General features: G+C 39.2%; 1 protein-coding gene across 1 annotated transcript; it reads right to left on the reverse strand.

Moving 5' to 3' along the window:
• Positions 1 to 13,274: 13,274 nt before the first annotated feature.
• Positions 13,275 to 15,720, reverse strand: LOC139435174 (putative leucine-rich repeat-containing protein DDB_G0290503). Its single transcript, XM_071205603.1, has 2 exons — positions 14,302 to 15,720; positions 13,275 to 13,391 (listed from the first exon to the last, which is right to left on the reverse strand). Exons 1-2 carry the CDS (start codon positions 15,718 to 15,720, stop codon positions 13,275 to 13,277), a joined length of 1,536 nt encoding a protein of 511 aa, XP_071061704.1.
• Positions 15,721 to 17,211: the final 1,491 nt, after the last annotated feature.

The raw sequence follows: 17,211 nt of genomic DNA on the forward strand, positions 1-17,211 counted from the left end.
AAGACGTGCTGCAGCCTGCAGGCACGAAACACATTACCAGTAGAAATACATTGCTTTTAAAATCGTGCTGTGCAACACGAAAAAAAGGGGCAAATCGTGATGGTGAACACGAATCAATAGATTAAAAATCGTGTTGGTGAACACGAAATGCCGTGAGACTGGGTTGCCTCATAGCTGTTTAGAAACTAGACAAAAGTTAAACAAGTACAAACCACAGACTGTCTGTGTCATGGCGAATACAGTCACTGGTTTATTTATGTCTGTATAGGCCAGGGGTGCCCAACCTTTTTTGAACCGAGAGCTACTTTTAAAGTTGCCAGTCTGCCGAGATCTACCAGTCCAAATAGAGAGGCGTAGCCATTACTGACAGCCTACTACCAGGTAAATACACACTTCTACTTGTATAAAACTGACCTTTGTACGATTAATACCTCATAACATACTGCAGATCCTTTATCTTACCTCTTTCTAATCTACACACATACAAGTATTTAACTGAAGTTACACAACAGTGTTGTTGATACAGAGTTGGAGTTTATTCACACGTCACATACTACAGTGGGTAATGTTTTCAAGAAACATTGAACAGTGCTGCCACATGTGACACAGGAAAAAAAGAAAATACTCTGAATCCTTTCTTTGCCATGATATAAAAATAGTGTTGCTACAAAAGTATAAATTAGGCTTACTAATAACAAGACAACTCAGATCTGAAGCTACACAGGAATCTGTGTAAAAGTGCAATAAAAAAGACGAAATTAATAGAATCAAACCCTTTTTTTGTTGCATTTTAGTAGATTATAAAAAGAAATGCCTTTAAAATAGGATGCAAGCAACACTAGTTTCTTAACCTGAATTGATAATAGACTATAATCAATTTAAGTTTGCATTCTTATACCATTTTGTACAATAATTATAATGAATAAGTTCAAACAAACTCAAACTCACAGCTGATTAATAACGGTATCTAACTTGAGTTTTTATTATATCAAAAACCTGTTGAAATGCTACTGTTATTTTTATTACGCATCGGCAGCCTCCAGGAATGCTTCGTTCACAACTTCGCCGTCTTTGAAAGACTTCATGTGTTACGCAAGAACGTGACTGGCACGATAAGATGCTCTGGTAGCAGCCTTGCTCTTGTTGTTGGGCCTGGTGAAAATGGACTGCTGTGCATTTAGCTGTCCTCTCAGGCCCCTCCCCTTTTGGAGCGTAGGGCAGAATTAGGAGGGAATTCCGTCTCGTAGCGTTTGTGGACTGTTTTGAAATGCCGCTCCTAAATTACCCTTCTTCGATAAAGCCACACTCGCATTGCAGATGAGACAAATGGACTTTGAATTGGAATAGATACAAAAATAATCATCCTCCCACTCGGAGTGCAAATTATATATGTTTTGCATCTGCCATGATTGCGGTCTTGTGTGTGTGCGGACTGTCACTCCTGTTGACACGGACAGCGTTAGCGAACTAGTGCACTGCCCACTGCCCACCAGCCACGCCCCGACACATGGGGTCACGCCGGGCCAATCACAAAGCTTTGATGCGTTCAAGTGCATTATTCTGGCACAGGAAGATTATGTTATAGGACATTAACGATAAAACAGAATATTGTTGTTCTATTTTTAGACACATCTCGCGATCGACTGGGAATCTCCCCACGATCGACCAGTCGATCACGATCGACTGGTTGGGCACCCCTGGTATAGGCCGTTGTTGTGAGTGTGGACGGTCGGAGCATATACAACGTTAGTTTAGCCAATCTCCATTCAGAAAACACGTATTTTAAAAGGTTTTTCGCCTGCCGTCTTGTCTGGGTTAGTGCTAGATTGTATAGAGTGGCGAAGTCACGTCCATCTACTTCCGGTCCATGGGACCTTATTTCGGAAAAATTATGTATTGAAGTCAATGGAGAGAGAAAACGTATCTTTTGATCCCGTTTGAATTGTGCCATGAATTACACATATGATGTTTGTCAATCTTATAAAAATAATTTCAATGTAAAAAAAGTCACAGTTTGTCGTAAAACTGTATAAGACTATGAAAAATATGCAACTAGAAAGACTATAAATCCCAGAGTCGCGTAAGTGATGTCACAATTGTTTCCCTCCACTAAGAGATCGCTAAAATCAGCGCCATATAGATATAATCTATATATCTATATATTTATTAATCTATCTATATGGCGCTGGCTAGGATAAGATAACTTTAACAAGATGCCTGTGTGCTTAGTACCAGGTTGTTATCATACCAGCAATGGGTTTTGCTCGTTCTTTCACTTCCCGTCTGATGAAAGGACCAGGAGTGGCTGGATCAAGTTAGCTACCTAGCTAGTAGCTAGCACGTTAGTTAGCATTACAGCCTTGTCATTTGTATTAGTCTTAATATGAAGTAACATTAAGTAACCCAAAATGTTAAACAGTATGAGTAGTAGTCATATTTCGTGAACCCTTTGAAGAGTACTGTCACCGGTGTGATCATTCTATAATACACAATTTAAGCCCGGGGGAGAAATGCTAACGCTAGCATCGGCGATCGCCGATCTTTTCTACTTCATGCTATCTGCACAAATGGTTGACATTAAACATTAAAAAGACCAGGCAGTTCAAAGAGAATCAAAGGAAGGCAGGCAGGCAGCTTTGCATGACATTCTTCTGGACGTGTTTCATTGTGGTGATAGTGAGGGTAGTCAATCGTTTTGTTGACAAGACAGTAGTGACGGCCATCTCGGTGACGTGTGTTGTTCTGCGAGACCAGAGATGTAGTTCATTGAGCATTTCACACAAACAAATGTGTTACTTCACAGTTTTACGACACATTTTATTTGTTTTGACTTGCAAAATTATCCGAAATAAGGTCCCATGGAGGTCCCCCGGAAGGGGAGGGAATTCGCCACTCTATAGAGTGCATTTGTGCAGATAGCATGAAGTAGAAAAGATCGGCAATCGCCGATGCTAGAGTTAGCATTGTCTCTTAAATTGTGTATTATAGAATGATCACACCGGTGACAGTACTCTTCAAAGGGTTCACGAAATATGACTACTACTCTTACTGTTTAACATTTTGGGTTACTTAATGTTACTTCATATTAAGGCTAATAAAAATGACAAGGCTGTAATGCTAACTAACGTGCTAGCTACTAGCTAGGTAGCTAACTTGATCCAGCCACTCCTGGTCCTTTCATCAGACGGGAAGCGAAAGAACGAGCAAGACCCATTGCTGGTATGATACCAACCTGGTACTAAGCACACAGGCATCTTGTTAAAGTTATCTGATCTTAGCTAATAGCTATCTCTTAGTGGAGGAAAACAATTGTGACATCACTTACTCTGGGATTTGTAGTCTTTCTAGTTGCCTATTTTTCATAGTCTTATATTTCTACCGGAAGTAGATGGCCGTGACTTCGCCACTTAGGCGGAAGTGACGTAACCTGCCACCCAGGACAAGAGACGAGCATGAATACATAATTTTCCCACAAAAATATCATAAATATAATATTTTGAGAATTCATAACTTTGGAAGGCAGCAGGCTATTACTAATATTTTTAAAAATGACATCTCACAAGAAGAAAAGCACAGATGGGATTTAACACGCTTAAACCGCGCTGTAGTGGAAATGCGCCATAAGTGTGAACAGAAACAAACCAAAACAAAGGGCTAAAAGATGCTAAAAGGGGAGCTTCGGAGTTAGTTCCCTGTTGGTTTGTTTTTATGAGTCACTTCTTTCACTTTTCCCTTTGGCTTTGATCCAAAGTTAATACAAAATATTAATAAACATAGCTTTCACATAAGGTCCACTATAGAATAATTTGTCATATTTTGGAAAATGTACACTTACAGTATCATGTCAGTGTCAGTATTTATTTGCAGAAGTAACATGTTAGTGTTAATGTTTCCGTGTGAGTGAACTACTTGCTGATGCTGTGCTGCTGGCATGCGTGTATCACTTCAAACAGCCAGAGGCCAGCACCAGCTCTAACGCTGTCTCCGCTATATTCCCTCACCAGCTCTGTTGCCATGGTGAGTGCATGCCGTTTTGTGTGGTTACCATGGGGACATGCTTATTACAGCTTTCCTCCTGCTCCCATCATGTTTCTGCATGATCGTTCGTTTGTATGCCTCTTTATTACACTAATGCTTTAAAAAAACACATTAGCAGCACAGGAGAATGCCCTGAGGGAAGCTTTCTGCAGAAACATGTCAAAGTATTTGTGACGCCGTTCCAGTGGATAGCTGAAATAACAAAGCAGCTGAATGATTTTCTTACTGTGTCATTGCATGTGAAAGTGTCATGTTTGAGAATAATCCAGAACAATGCCGTCTCTTTTTTCTTTCTCACTTGTGCGGACAAAGCTATGGAAGGCGAGAATGCCAAATGCCTCCCACTGATATGTGTATGATATTGAAGGCAGTGGGATTTGAGATAATGACATCATTTGTTTGCTTGATTCATTCGATGCACAATAACAGTCTGTCCATGTCCTTTACGCTCACAGGTTATCTGGTTTCTGTATGTTTACTCTATGTGTGTGTGTATATACCTCTTCCACATGGAGGGGCGTGAGTGCACTGTGCAGCCTGTGGGAATGTTTGCATTCAGTTCTCAGGGCAGAGAGCAAGCGGCAGAGGCCATTGATGTTTTCCCCAAGTCATTTTGACACAAACCTCATAGTTAATGGGGCACAACAATGTACCTGCCCTTAGGCCATTCGGGCGCTTGGCATTTCCCTTCTATTCTGCTGGCTCCTGTATGCCACTTGCGGTCTGTTTAGTCTGTGCTTGCTTCGGCTACATCAAAAGGAGAGCAATCTTCTTTAATCGTTAAGGCTTGGCTCTGGTAACTTTAGGATTTGTGGGTTTGTTCAATGTGTTTTTTCTCTTTCAGCAATGGTGACAGCTCGTGGTGTGCAACTTGTTTTTTCTCCCTTTTCCTTTTGTTTGTTGACATCTCACACTAGATCTGTGCCTAGACTTGCCTGAGTCCAATTAAAAGAAACCCAGAATGAATCCCACAAGATGTTCATATGAAAAACCTTAATTTGCAACCCAGCCGTCTCCCAAACAGCACTCTCTGCTCCAGATCTCAATCAGCATGACTGTGAGGTAAACAGCCATTAATCTTGACCATCACCCATGACTGACCCGGTGCATGTCGGTCCTTGTGTCTACAAAATTAGATAGCTTTGGGAATAGTTGGCATTCCACCATAGGGACCACATAAATAGCATTTGGATGTTTTGAGAAAGACATGATTAATACCTCTGTATGTGAAGTAACCCAAAAAGGTTTATTTGATTGTGGTTTATTTTATGGCAGATGTTGCTATTTGCACCCGGTGACTATAGTGAACAATGCTTTTTTTTAATCAAAATCAGAGATATGAGCAGTGAGGTTAAAGAAGGTAAACTGAATACATTAGATGAAACAAGACACATACAAAACATTAGACATGACATGAGATATGAGTACATCGGGTACAGGTTTCTGAACCAGGATTTGGTAGCACTCTAAAAGTGATCAGGAAGCGAGTTGAGGAAATGTTTTCCTTTCCTTTCGCAGTCTGAGCAAAATATGGAAACCTGACATTTGCCACTTTAAAGGTCCCATGTCATGCTTTTCCAGTTATTACCCATCCCCTTGTGTGTTATGTAGCTTTTTCTGCATGTCAACGGTCTGCAAAGTGACAAACCCTCAAAGTACACCCTGTAGCGAGTAAAACACAGAAAATACCTGTCTATGCCAACCTGATCTCACCAAAATGCGTGACTCCACCGCGACTCCTTAACACCACAATGCATGGTGGAGTCACGAACTTTGTTACATTTACGTGTCGGCTCCACGCAAACAACCCCTATGTAAAGTGAATGAGGCTCCTTTGTCGTGGTGCACACACGCATTTCTACAACGTCCCGCAGTGAGCTTTTATTCTATAAAACGTTTTTTAAATCTACTTTATAGCTTGTAGTAACTCACGGGAGGCTTCTTTTATTTTATTTGTAATTATACACCCGGAAGTAAGTATTCCCCTTACTGTCGATTGATTTTACAGTTATATCTGCACTACTCATCGACTAAAAAACACCAGATTATCCTTGTTAATTTCACAACATTGATTGGTTTGAATTGTGTACAATGCTTTTGTATTTTCCCCCTTCGATTCGGATAAACAAATATTTTTTCGGAGTTTTAGTATGGCCGAAGACACTACACTACCCAGAATCCTCAGCCATCTTTTGGGACTACACAATGTGCTTAGCTTGACAAACCCCGTGATCAGTCCTCAACCTCTGTGATTGGATGTTGGAGTGGCAGTGCGCGAAGTTTACACAGAGCGTCAAAAAGCACCTTGAAATTGAATGAAACCCATCTACGGCACACTATTCAAAACAGGAATCGAACGTGTCCTACCCCCCCCCCCCCCCTCCTTAGGTCACAGGCTCCTCCAATAGTGCTACGCAATAAAACAGATACACAGAAAAAATAGTGAAATTGTGCAATAAGAGTCTATATACAAGTGATTGGAATGTGATATATTAGATAAATCATTTCTAAGTAGCAGCCAGATGAATGTTATGGATGTTGTTTCTAAGTTCAGGTGTTTAATAGTCTTCTGGCCTGTGGGATGAAGCTGCCTCTGTGTCTGGTGGTTTAGGTTTTTTAGGTTTTAGATGCTGCGGTACTGTCTGCCAGACGGCAGCAGACAGAACAGTTTGTGGCTGGGGTGATGGGGGTCTTTTATAATCCTGAGGGCTTTCTTTAAGGTTAACCTGGTATTTTTACTCCACTACATTTATTTTAGTTACTTTACAGATTTGGATTAATGATGTGAAATATAAACAACCCTTAAATCAGACTTTAGTTACACCTGAGTGAAATTCAGTGAAGGTGATTGTCAAGTGCCAACAATCAGGCGAGATATTTGATAGTTGGTGCTTGAGAAGACTAAATATTTATCTGCAGATCCGTTTTAAAGCATATTCATTACTCGTTATTCTCTAATAGTTAATCAAAGACTGTATATAATTGCTATTTTGCACATCCCTTTCAAGATTTCAAGATTTTCTAAGGTTTATTGACATATGTATCATATACACAACAGTGTAATTATGCAATGAATGAAAAACTTGGGTCACAGGTTCCTCAACAGTGCATTACAAGACATCTATCAATATGTGTGTATACTTCCACCATTACACTGTCGTATTCTGCACATTTCTTATACTATCTACATCAGGGGTCTCCCACACGTCGATCGCGAGCTACCGGTAGCTCGCGGGCAGCTTTTCAGTAGCTCGCCGCTCGATTATCGATTATAGCGTAGTGAGGTTGTTTCTTGATTTTTCGGCCGCCGCTGGACAATAACGGTTTTTTATTTTAGAATGTTTTCTGTCACACGAATATCAAATTGGTCGGTGACGCAGAGATCAAGGAACAGACGTGACAGCGGCACAGCGACACCACACATGGAGCAGTCTGCTTTCTGCACCAACACCAGTCCAGAACCAACAGCGACACGGCCCGCTCTGAATCAGGCCGCGTCGCTGCGGCTCAGAGACACACAGGGAGAGATTTGTGTTTTTTTTTAAAAACACTCGTTATCGTCATGTCAGGTTTTTGGTGGATTTAATCAAGTCTTGGATTGCAGAGTATGAATGTCCTCTTGCTATTTTCAGTTGATAAATACTAAAGTTTGTGAAGGCAAGGGGAAAGCTTCCGCGATCACCGTCTCCTCCGTTCCTCCAAACCCCGCCCCCTCCCTGAAAATAATGAGTGACAGGCTGACAGTGACCCGATAGAAACTTTATTATTCACTTAATCACTGATTGAGATGATGAAGCTAACTTAGTCTCATACATTCATGGGATTCATGTAACAGTAAGACAGAGAATGTGAGTGTGCACCCACATGCACTATTTTAGTTTTTATACTCCTGTTGTCTGCTGTGTTCAGACTCAAGTCATGTGTGTGATGCCTCATTCAGGACATTCAGTATCCTTTTTTTAACAGAAGACCATAGCTAGAAGCTGCAGCTCGACTGCAGAAGCATTATTTTTTTGTTTTTGAGGATGGAACAACTTCACACACAGATATATGGAGGCCTACAGTTGATTTATTATGGTTTAAAATGTCATGTCAAGACGAAGAAGAAGATGAAAAAGATGGCTGAACTGTTCAGTGTCAATCCTGTGGAGATGGAGATGGAGGTTATACATCTCCAAAATCATGCTCAGCTGAAGTCTCAGCAAAACTCACAACATTTCTGGAGCCTTGTAGACCCAGAAAACTATAAGAACATTCACAAAGCAGTCTGCTTTGTTTGGTTCTGTTCTAGAGACCTCTGTGAAGCAGCTTTTTATGGCATGAATGCAATCTAAATACAGAACAAGGCTGACTGATGAACATGTACATGACTCTATTAGAGTGAACCTAAGTGGCTACACTTCAGCATACACCTGGTGGACTCCATGCAGCGCCAGTCCTCTCACTGACTGTAACAAAGAGTGAATGCACTTATTTGACCATAAGTGCCATAAGATGCTTGTCAGGTGGTGATTAAGAACATGTATGTGAATTCTCAGTGAAGTACTCACTATGTGGGCCATAATAATATGTGAGACATTTTCGTTTTCTTGGACCTTGATGTGAAGTTAAGATTTGTGATAAGCTTGAGCTATTGCAATTTCACACGTGTACAAAAGTATAGCTTAATTAAACTGATGAGCGCTATGTGAATAAATGTAAGCGATGTGATGCAAGTAGCTCTTGGCCACTTTCATTTTTTCAAAGTAGCTCTCAGATGAAGAAAGGTTGGAGACCCCTGATCTACATACATAAGATTATAATTAATGTGTATAATATCAGTTAAAATAAGTGCTTCAACATAGTTAACATTGCAGGAAAGTTGATTGTCAAGTTCCAAAACAAACCATGGAATTTAGACTTTGTCAGGCTTAATATTTATCTGTAGATAGATACCCCCAAAGCTTTTTTCCTATTTAAAAGAAGACCTTAACCTAAAGTATTCTTTAATGTTTAAATAAAGCCTTATTAGTTAGTACATCCTCCTATCAGGCACTAAACTGTTTTATTCTAGATATCATTTGAGTATCTTCTTGATATTTTCTATTCTATATTTATATCATTGACCTTCTACTTTCCCACTATGTTGTATGTACTCTTAATATTTAAATGTTTTCATAAAATATAACACATTCAAAAGTGCTTTACAAAAATGACAGACATTAAGAAAAAGGCATTTTAAACAGTCATTAAAAAGCAACACAATCTTCCTGCATTGCAATTACTCTAAACGTGTAATAACGTGCTTTAACCAGTAGGTGGTTTGGGTTAAAAAGCTGTCAAGTTTACAGTGTTAACAAAATAAAATATACTGCTGTTTCCAGTTTAGTTTACGACGAATATTATTTTGTTATTGTTTTGCTATTTGTAACACAAAAGCGATGGAAAAAACCCATAGCAACACAGAAAAGATGACATGATCATTATCTTTTAAATAACGTTAACTAAAGGGAACAATCTATTTGACACAGCTGAAGCTCTGGCTTTCCTTAAAAATTAACTAATTTAATAAAAATCACAGTTGCATTACACACAATGCACTGTTTTTTGAGAACACAAATTCGTAACTAATGTAATTTTTACATTCTGACGAAAAATCTAAATTATTATGAATACAAATAAAATAAAAGAAGCCTCCCGTGAGTTACTACAAGCTATAAAGTAGATTTAAAAAACGTTTTATATAATAAAAGCTCACTGCGGGACGTTGTAGAAATGCGTGTGCACCACGACAAAGGAGCCTCATTCACTTTACATTGGGGTTGTTTGCGTGGTGCCGACACGTAAATGTAACAAAGTTCGTGACTCCACCACGCATTGTGGTATTAAGGAGTCGTGGTGGAGTCACGCATTCTGGTGAGATCAGGTTGGGATGTAATGCTGGTGCAATAATGGTGTAATATGCGTGTATTGATGGATACTATGGGTGCAATAACAGTGTAATATGGGTCTTATAACAGTGTAATATAGGTGAAATAACAGTGTAACATGGGTATTATATGGCTGTAATAATGGTTTAAAATGGGTGCAATAGGTATGCATTAATGTGTAATGTCGGTGTATTAAAAGTATTATATAGGTGTAATAATGGTGTAATTATTGTGTAATATGGGTGTAATAAGGGTGTATAAAGGGTGTAATAGGGTGTAATACGGCTGTATTAATGGGTAATCGGGTGCAATAACAGTGTAATATGGGTGCAATAACAATGGGTGCAATAACAGTGTAATATGGGTGCAATAACAGTGTAATATGGGTGCAATCAAAGTGTAATATGGGTGAAATAACAGTGTAATATGGGTGCGATAACATTTCATTCATTTCAAACCTTTATTTATACAGATAAATCCCATTGAGATCATTGATCTCTTTTTCAAGGGAGACCTGCTCAAGAAGTTCCACATGAAACATAAAAACATAAATAGAACAACAAAAGGACATCATACAGCATCATTTACATAATTATCCACATAAACAGGTACCAATAGCTTCCGATTGAGTAGCATCCAACCGAGCTTTAAAAACATTTAGTGGCACCAGATTGTTCAGTTTCCATTTAATTTTCAGACTATTCCAAGACAGAGGAGCTGCGCATCTAAAAGCTGTCTTCCCTAAGACAGTCCTAGTAGTTGGCACATTTAATAAAACCACAGCATTCGATCTCAGGCAGTAGCCACTTACAATTTTCCGTGAGATCAGGGAGCAGATGTAGGATGGAAGTTTCCCTAACATGGCTTTGTATATAAAAATGTACCAGTGACTGAGCCTCCGTACAGTTAGTGAAAGCAAACCAGCCCTTGCATACAGGGTACAGTGATGGGTTAATGCTGTACAGTTTGTCACAAATCTTAGTGCACTGTGATACGCAGCATCTAACTTGACCAGGCAATTGGCAGGTGCATTCATATACATCAAATCACCATAGTCCAGCACAGGTAAAAAGGTCACAGTGACTAGCCTTTTCCTGGCCTCAAGCGAGAAACAGGACTTATTTCTGTAGAAGAAACCTAGCATAACCCTCAGCTTTTTAAGCAGGTTATTGACATGAAGTTTAAAAGTGAGACAATCATCAAGCCAGATACCAAGGTAACAGGTAACCACTTCAAGTTTTATTCCTTGCGTAGTTACAATATCTAAAACAGGCTCTGTAACATAGTAATATGGGTGCAATAAAAGTGTAATGTGGGTGTAATAATAGTATAACGTGGGTGTACTTATGTGTAATATGGATGTAATAACAGTGTAATATGGGTGCCACAAAGTAGTAATATGGGTGCATAACATAGCAATATGGGTGCAATAAGAGTGTAATATGGCTGCGACAACATAGTAATATGGGTGCGATAACATATGGGTGCAATAAGAGTGTAATATGGGTGCAATAAGAGTGTAATATGGGTGCAATAAGAGTGTAATATGGGTGCAACAACAGTGTAATATGGGTATTATATGGTTGTAATAATGGTTTAAAATGGGTGCAATAGGTATGCATTGATGTGTAATGTCGGTGTATTACATTACATGTAATTTGTTAGACATTTTTATCCAAGTGACTTACATTAATATGTATTAACAGTATTATATAGGTGTAATTATGGTGTAATATGGGTGTAATAATTGTGTAATATGGTTGTAATAATTGTGTAATATGGGTGTAATATGGGTGTAATAATTGTGTAATATGGGTGTAATAGGTGTAATATGGGTGTATTAAGGGTGTAATATGGGTGTAATGCTGGTGCAATAATGGTATAATATAATATATATATATAATATATGGTATGTAATAAGGGTGTATTAATGGGTAATCGGGCGCAATAACAGTGTAATATGGGTGTAATAATAGTGTAATATGGGTGTAATAATAGTGTAATGTGGGTGAAATGATTGTGCAATATAGGTAGTATAATGCTGGTGCAATAATGGTGTAATATGGTGTAATAAGGGTGTATTAATGGGTAATCGGGCGCAATAACAGTGTAATATGGGTGTAATAATAGTGTAATATGGGTGTAATAATAGTGTAATATGGGTGCGATAACAGTGTAATATGGGTAGTATGCATTAACGTGTAATGTTGGTGTATTAACAGTATTATATAGGTGTAATATGGGTGTAATGATTGTGTAATATGGGTGCAATGATTGTGTAATATGGGTAGTATGCACTAATGTGTAATGTCGGTGTATTAACAGTATTATATAGGTGTAATATGGGTGTAATGATTGTGTAATATGGGTGTAATGATTGTGTAATATGGGTGCAATGATTGTGTAATATGGGTGCAATAACAGTGTAATATGGGTAGTATGCACTAATGTGTAATGTCGGTGTATTAACAGTATTATATAGGTGTAATATGGGTGTAATGATTGTGTAATATGGGTGCAATGATTGTGTAATATGGGTAGTATAATGCTGGTGCAATAATGGTGTAATATGGTGTAATAAGGGTGTATTAATGGGTAATCGGGTGCAATAACAGTGTAATATGGGTGCAATTACATAGTTATATGGGTGCGATAAAATAGTAATATCGGTGCAATAACAGTGTAATGTGGGTGTAATAATAGTGTAAATTGGGTGTCCTAATGTGTAATATGAATGTAATAACAGTCTGATATGGGTGCGATAACATAGTAATATGGGTGCAATAAAAGTGTAATGTGGGTGTAATATGTGTGTGATATGGGTGTAATAATAGTGTAATATGGGTGCAATAGTAGTGTAATATGGCTGCATTAACAGTGTTATATGAGTGCGATAAAATAGTAATATGGGTGCAATGAAAGTGTAATATGGGTGCGATAAAATAGTAATATGGGTGCAATAAAAGGGTAATATGGGTACAATAAAAGTGTAATATGGGTGCAATACAATGTAATATCGGTGCAATAAAAGTGTAATGTGAGTGTAATAACAGTGTAATATGGCTGTAATAATAGTGTAACACGGGTGTACTTATGTGTAATATGGATGTAATAACAGTGTAATATGGGTGTGATAGTAATATGGGTGAAATAAATGGGTGCAATAAAAGTGTAATATGGGTGCAATAACACTATAATGTGGGTGTAATAATAGTGTGACATGGGTGTACTAATGCATAATATGGATGTAATAACAGTATAATGTGGGTGTAATGTAGAAAATAGCAAGCAATTAGTTTGTAATTAAGGCTTAAGATGGACCACTACTTAGAATGAGGCAGAACGGAGCCCGTCTCTGGAGTTACTAGCTGGGGCTCGATGTAGCCACCTCCTGAGGTGAAGTCGTCTCTTCCACCATTTCTTTTTCGGCTTTTTGGGAAGCATCTGAAGAAAAAAGTATGTATTATATTTTGCTTTCTGATTTAAATGAATTGAATAGCAATCTGAATACAGCTAGCCAGTGAAAGTGTGGTCCAACATTTTCGTTTGTTATCAAACTCACAGAGTACTATCGGCTGTGCTTTTAAAAACTGTAAAGTTGAAAGACAGATGTCATCTTAAGGAAGATATCAGGGTGTTTAAACCCTAACCGAGGTGTTGGAAAAAAAAAATGTAATACAGGAAAACAATTGTGTCCTCCTGCTTATAATAGCATCAGATAAGAACACCACATATTTTCTTCTACTCCAAGAGATAGATGAAAATATTTATTTTACACTCATGTCTGTGTTTAACACAACAGCTACAACTGCAAGACTATCTAAGTTTAGCATACATTCTGGAAGTAGGTGGAACCAGCCACAACCTCAAAAACCTATACAGTATCAGTACATTTAAAAATCCCAAATCAAAACTTCTCACACCCAAGTCATCGCTGCTGTTTCCAAAGAAATTGTTTCTGTAATGCTTATAATGTCTTTAGATAAAAAAGCCCTGGTTTTCAAAAGGGGGTAAGTTGGATAAAACCGCTAGCCTAGCTAGCTCTTTTTAAAGAGGGAATTTGTTTGATACTCTTATTTGCATTTCCCCCAAGACTTCAATACTTATGCCTATTTTTGACGGAGCTAAAACTGCAACATTAGCTTAACTTAGCATAACATCTGTAGCTGTTTACACCTACTCATGTTCAAACTAATATAATATCCTAAAATGTGAATTGAAAGTAGAGCAGTCATAACTGCAGCTGCCTTTTCTCTCTGATTAGCCGCTGGATCTCCTCCTCCAGTGCGCTGGTCCTACATATGCCCTCTGCTTCTTTTTGGAGCAACAACTTCTCCAGTTTGTTCCTGCTCACCATCTCTGCCACTCTTCTTTGATCGCTGTTCTCCTTCTCCGTCAGCTCCGTCTGGTAGGTTTCTTCCAGGGCCTCGTGTTTACTCTCAACGCTCTTCTGGCTCTCGTGACTGTCTGCGGATGCTCTCATTTTATCAATCAAGCTGGAGATGAGATCTCCTTTTGATTCAATATTCTCTTCCAGCTCTTTAAATCTCCCATGCCACGCTTCCTTCGATTCCCTTAATGTTGTGGCAGCTTCCTCCTCTGTGCCTCGGATCACCTCTCTCCAGTGATCCACAGTGGCAGAAATCCTTGCAGAACTCTCCTGTATCTGAATGCTGAAACTTTCTTGAAGAGATGTGATTTCTCTCTCTGCTTCACTTCTGCTATCCAAGAGCTCCTCCTTCAGATCGTCGATGTTTGAATGAGCATCCGACAGCTCCATCTTTAAGCTTGTCTTATCTTTTTCAAATTCCTCCTCCATCTCATTTATCTTGGCCTCCATCTCCTCATTCTCCTCATTGACTTGGGTCTGAAGGTCAAACAGTTTCTCAAAGGCTTCAGAGGTGCTGTCATCGTTCATCGTCCGCTTGGCAATTTCTTCCTTCAAGTGGTCGATCTGTGACTGAGCAACCAACAGCTCCGTCCCTAAGCTACTAATTTCTTCAAGCCGTTGGCTGCTCAGACCCGACCAAGTTGTTTTCTCTTTATTAAAGTCCTCCTCCATCTGATTTATCTTGGCCTCCATTTCCTCATTCTCCTCATTGGTCTGGGTCTGAAGGTCAAACAGTTCCTCAAAGGCTTTAGAGGTGCTGTCATCGTTCATCGTCCGCTTGGCAATTTCTTCCTTCAAGTGGTCGATCTGTGACTGAGCAACCAACAGCTCCGTCCCTAAGCTACTAATTTCTTCAAGCCATTGGCTGCTCAGACCCGACCAAATTGTTTTCTCTTTATTAAAGTCCTCCTCCATCTGATTTATCTTGGCCTCCATCTCCTCATTCTCCTCATTGGTCTGGGTCTGAAGGTCAAACAGTTCCTCAAAGGCTTCAGAGGTGCTGTCATCCTTCATCGTCAGCTTGGCATTTTCTTCCTTAAGGTGGTCGATGTGTGACTGAATAACCGACAGCTCCGTCCTCAAGCTTGTCTTCTCTTTGTTAAAGTCCTCCTCCATCTGATTTACCTTGGCCTCCATCTCCATCTTGGTCAGGGTCTGAAGACCCATTAGCTCTTCGAGGGCTTTAGAGGTGCTGACTTGCTTCAGTGCCATCTTGGCAATTTCTTCCCTCAAGGCGACTTCCTCAAGGCTCTGCTTCTTGATCTCCTCCTCAGCGGAGAGAAGAACTTGATCCAGAGACTGCAGCAAGGATTTAGGAGACATGGCAAGATCTTCTTCATTGTTGTGACCCTGCACAACATCTGTTTGTGCAGATGCAAACATCGACGCATGCCACGAGCCAAAAAAGAGCTGAGAGCTTTGCTGTTTGGGAAAATTAACAATATGATCAGCAATAAATTGACATAATTTAAGCCAAGAAACATATGCACAGACTTTTAACATAATATTATATAACATTCACTTATAATATGTTCAAGAGCCTTTAACGAACACTTTATCTGGGATTCACTTCATTGTTCAGAACATGGTAGGAGAAAAACCAAAAGACCAAAAGAAAAATATAATTCTATGTTGTGTCCATATTATCATTCAACCTCTTTGTTAACACCATGTTAATGCAGCCCAGCGTTGTCTGTATGTATTGGAGATATCAACACTGTTTCATCAGATTATTCAAGAAATTATTACTTTTGTGTGTCTGTAAAACAGTCGTCCGTTTGTCCGTGTGTGTTAGTTTACAGCTAATTTCCATCTGCAGTCCTTAATAACATAAGTGTATTGATTTACAGCTAAAAAGGTTACTGTAGATTACGTTTTTTCAACAACAACAGACAGCAGTGGTAGTATGAATTGTAGTTGAAATATAGCCAGTGATGCATGATGTCAGATTTTGTGGACAGAAGATTAATCGTAATTTCCTCCCAATATAAAACAATACTTGGACAACTTTCTCCTTCCTTCCTTAGTTGTTAATTGATGTCACATTTTCTTACCTGCAAGAGTTGCTCTTCATAGAAGGCTTGGAAAGATATTAAAGATTGACTGCGTCTGACTGGCGTTCTGTCGGCCATCTCGGTTTTGAGATATTTATCCGTGAAAGGGTCAATATTAGAAGAGAATAAATATTGTATTCAATAACCCAATGGGTTCCCACTTTTCCAGAAATCGGAGATAACAACTATGAGAGCAGGAATTTCAATATTTGTTTCTGTAAATAAACTCAAATGCTGACACAATTCAGCTCTCCACACAGACAGCGAGTAGACGCTTAAGGCTGACTAAAAAACTAAAAATCGTTCCTCTTGTATTAGAATCTCACTTTGCACCTAATGTAATGTAATGTAATGCACCTTGTCTGTCAAAAGATCCCTCCCCGTCGAGGCAAGCACTGTAATTCTCTCCGGTAGTCCACCAGCAGATGACAAACACCCACCTCTGCACCTCTCCCAAGGAACGAGGGGACCGTGCGGAGTTTCAGTTAAAGTTTAAATCTTCCGGACAAAATTAGAACAGTGCCGGTCAAAGGTCTTATTTATTGAGCTTTAAAACAAATGAATAATGACTCTATATAATCATATAAGAATAAAACACGGAGGACGGATATCTTTTTTTCTCCCCCTCTTCTGACAGCCGAGCAGCTGATCTCAAAGCATGCTCCCCTCTCCTGCCTGGGGGCGTGGTCAGCTGCAGCTCATTCTCATTAAAGCTACGTCACAGAATCAGCCCCTGCAAAAACAGGGCTGGAAAGAGCAAATAGAGCGAAATGAGACATGGCTAAAATGCAGGATCTGTTTGATATTTTGAAAAAAAAAC

This window comes from Pseudochaenichthys georgianus, chromosome 15, assembly GCF_902827115.2.
Source record: "Pseudochaenichthys georgianus chromosome 15, fPseGeo1.2, whole genome shotgun sequence".
In the NCBI taxonomy this organism is placed as follows: Eukaryota; Metazoa; Chordata; class Actinopteri; order Perciformes; family Channichthyidae; genus Pseudochaenichthys; species Pseudochaenichthys georgianus.

What these genes read in the sequence shown, in the direction of transcription:
- LOC139435174 (XM_071205603.1), bottom strand. Translation starts at nt 15,720, where the DNA reads ATGTTTGCATCTGCACAAACAGATGTTGTGCAGGGTCACAACAATGAA. An exon ending in AAAGAAGAGTGGCAGAGATG is followed by an intron (nt 13,392 to 14,301) that starts GTGAGCAGGAAC and finishes TTTTTTCTTCAG; the next exon opens with ATGCTTCCCAAAAAGCCGAA.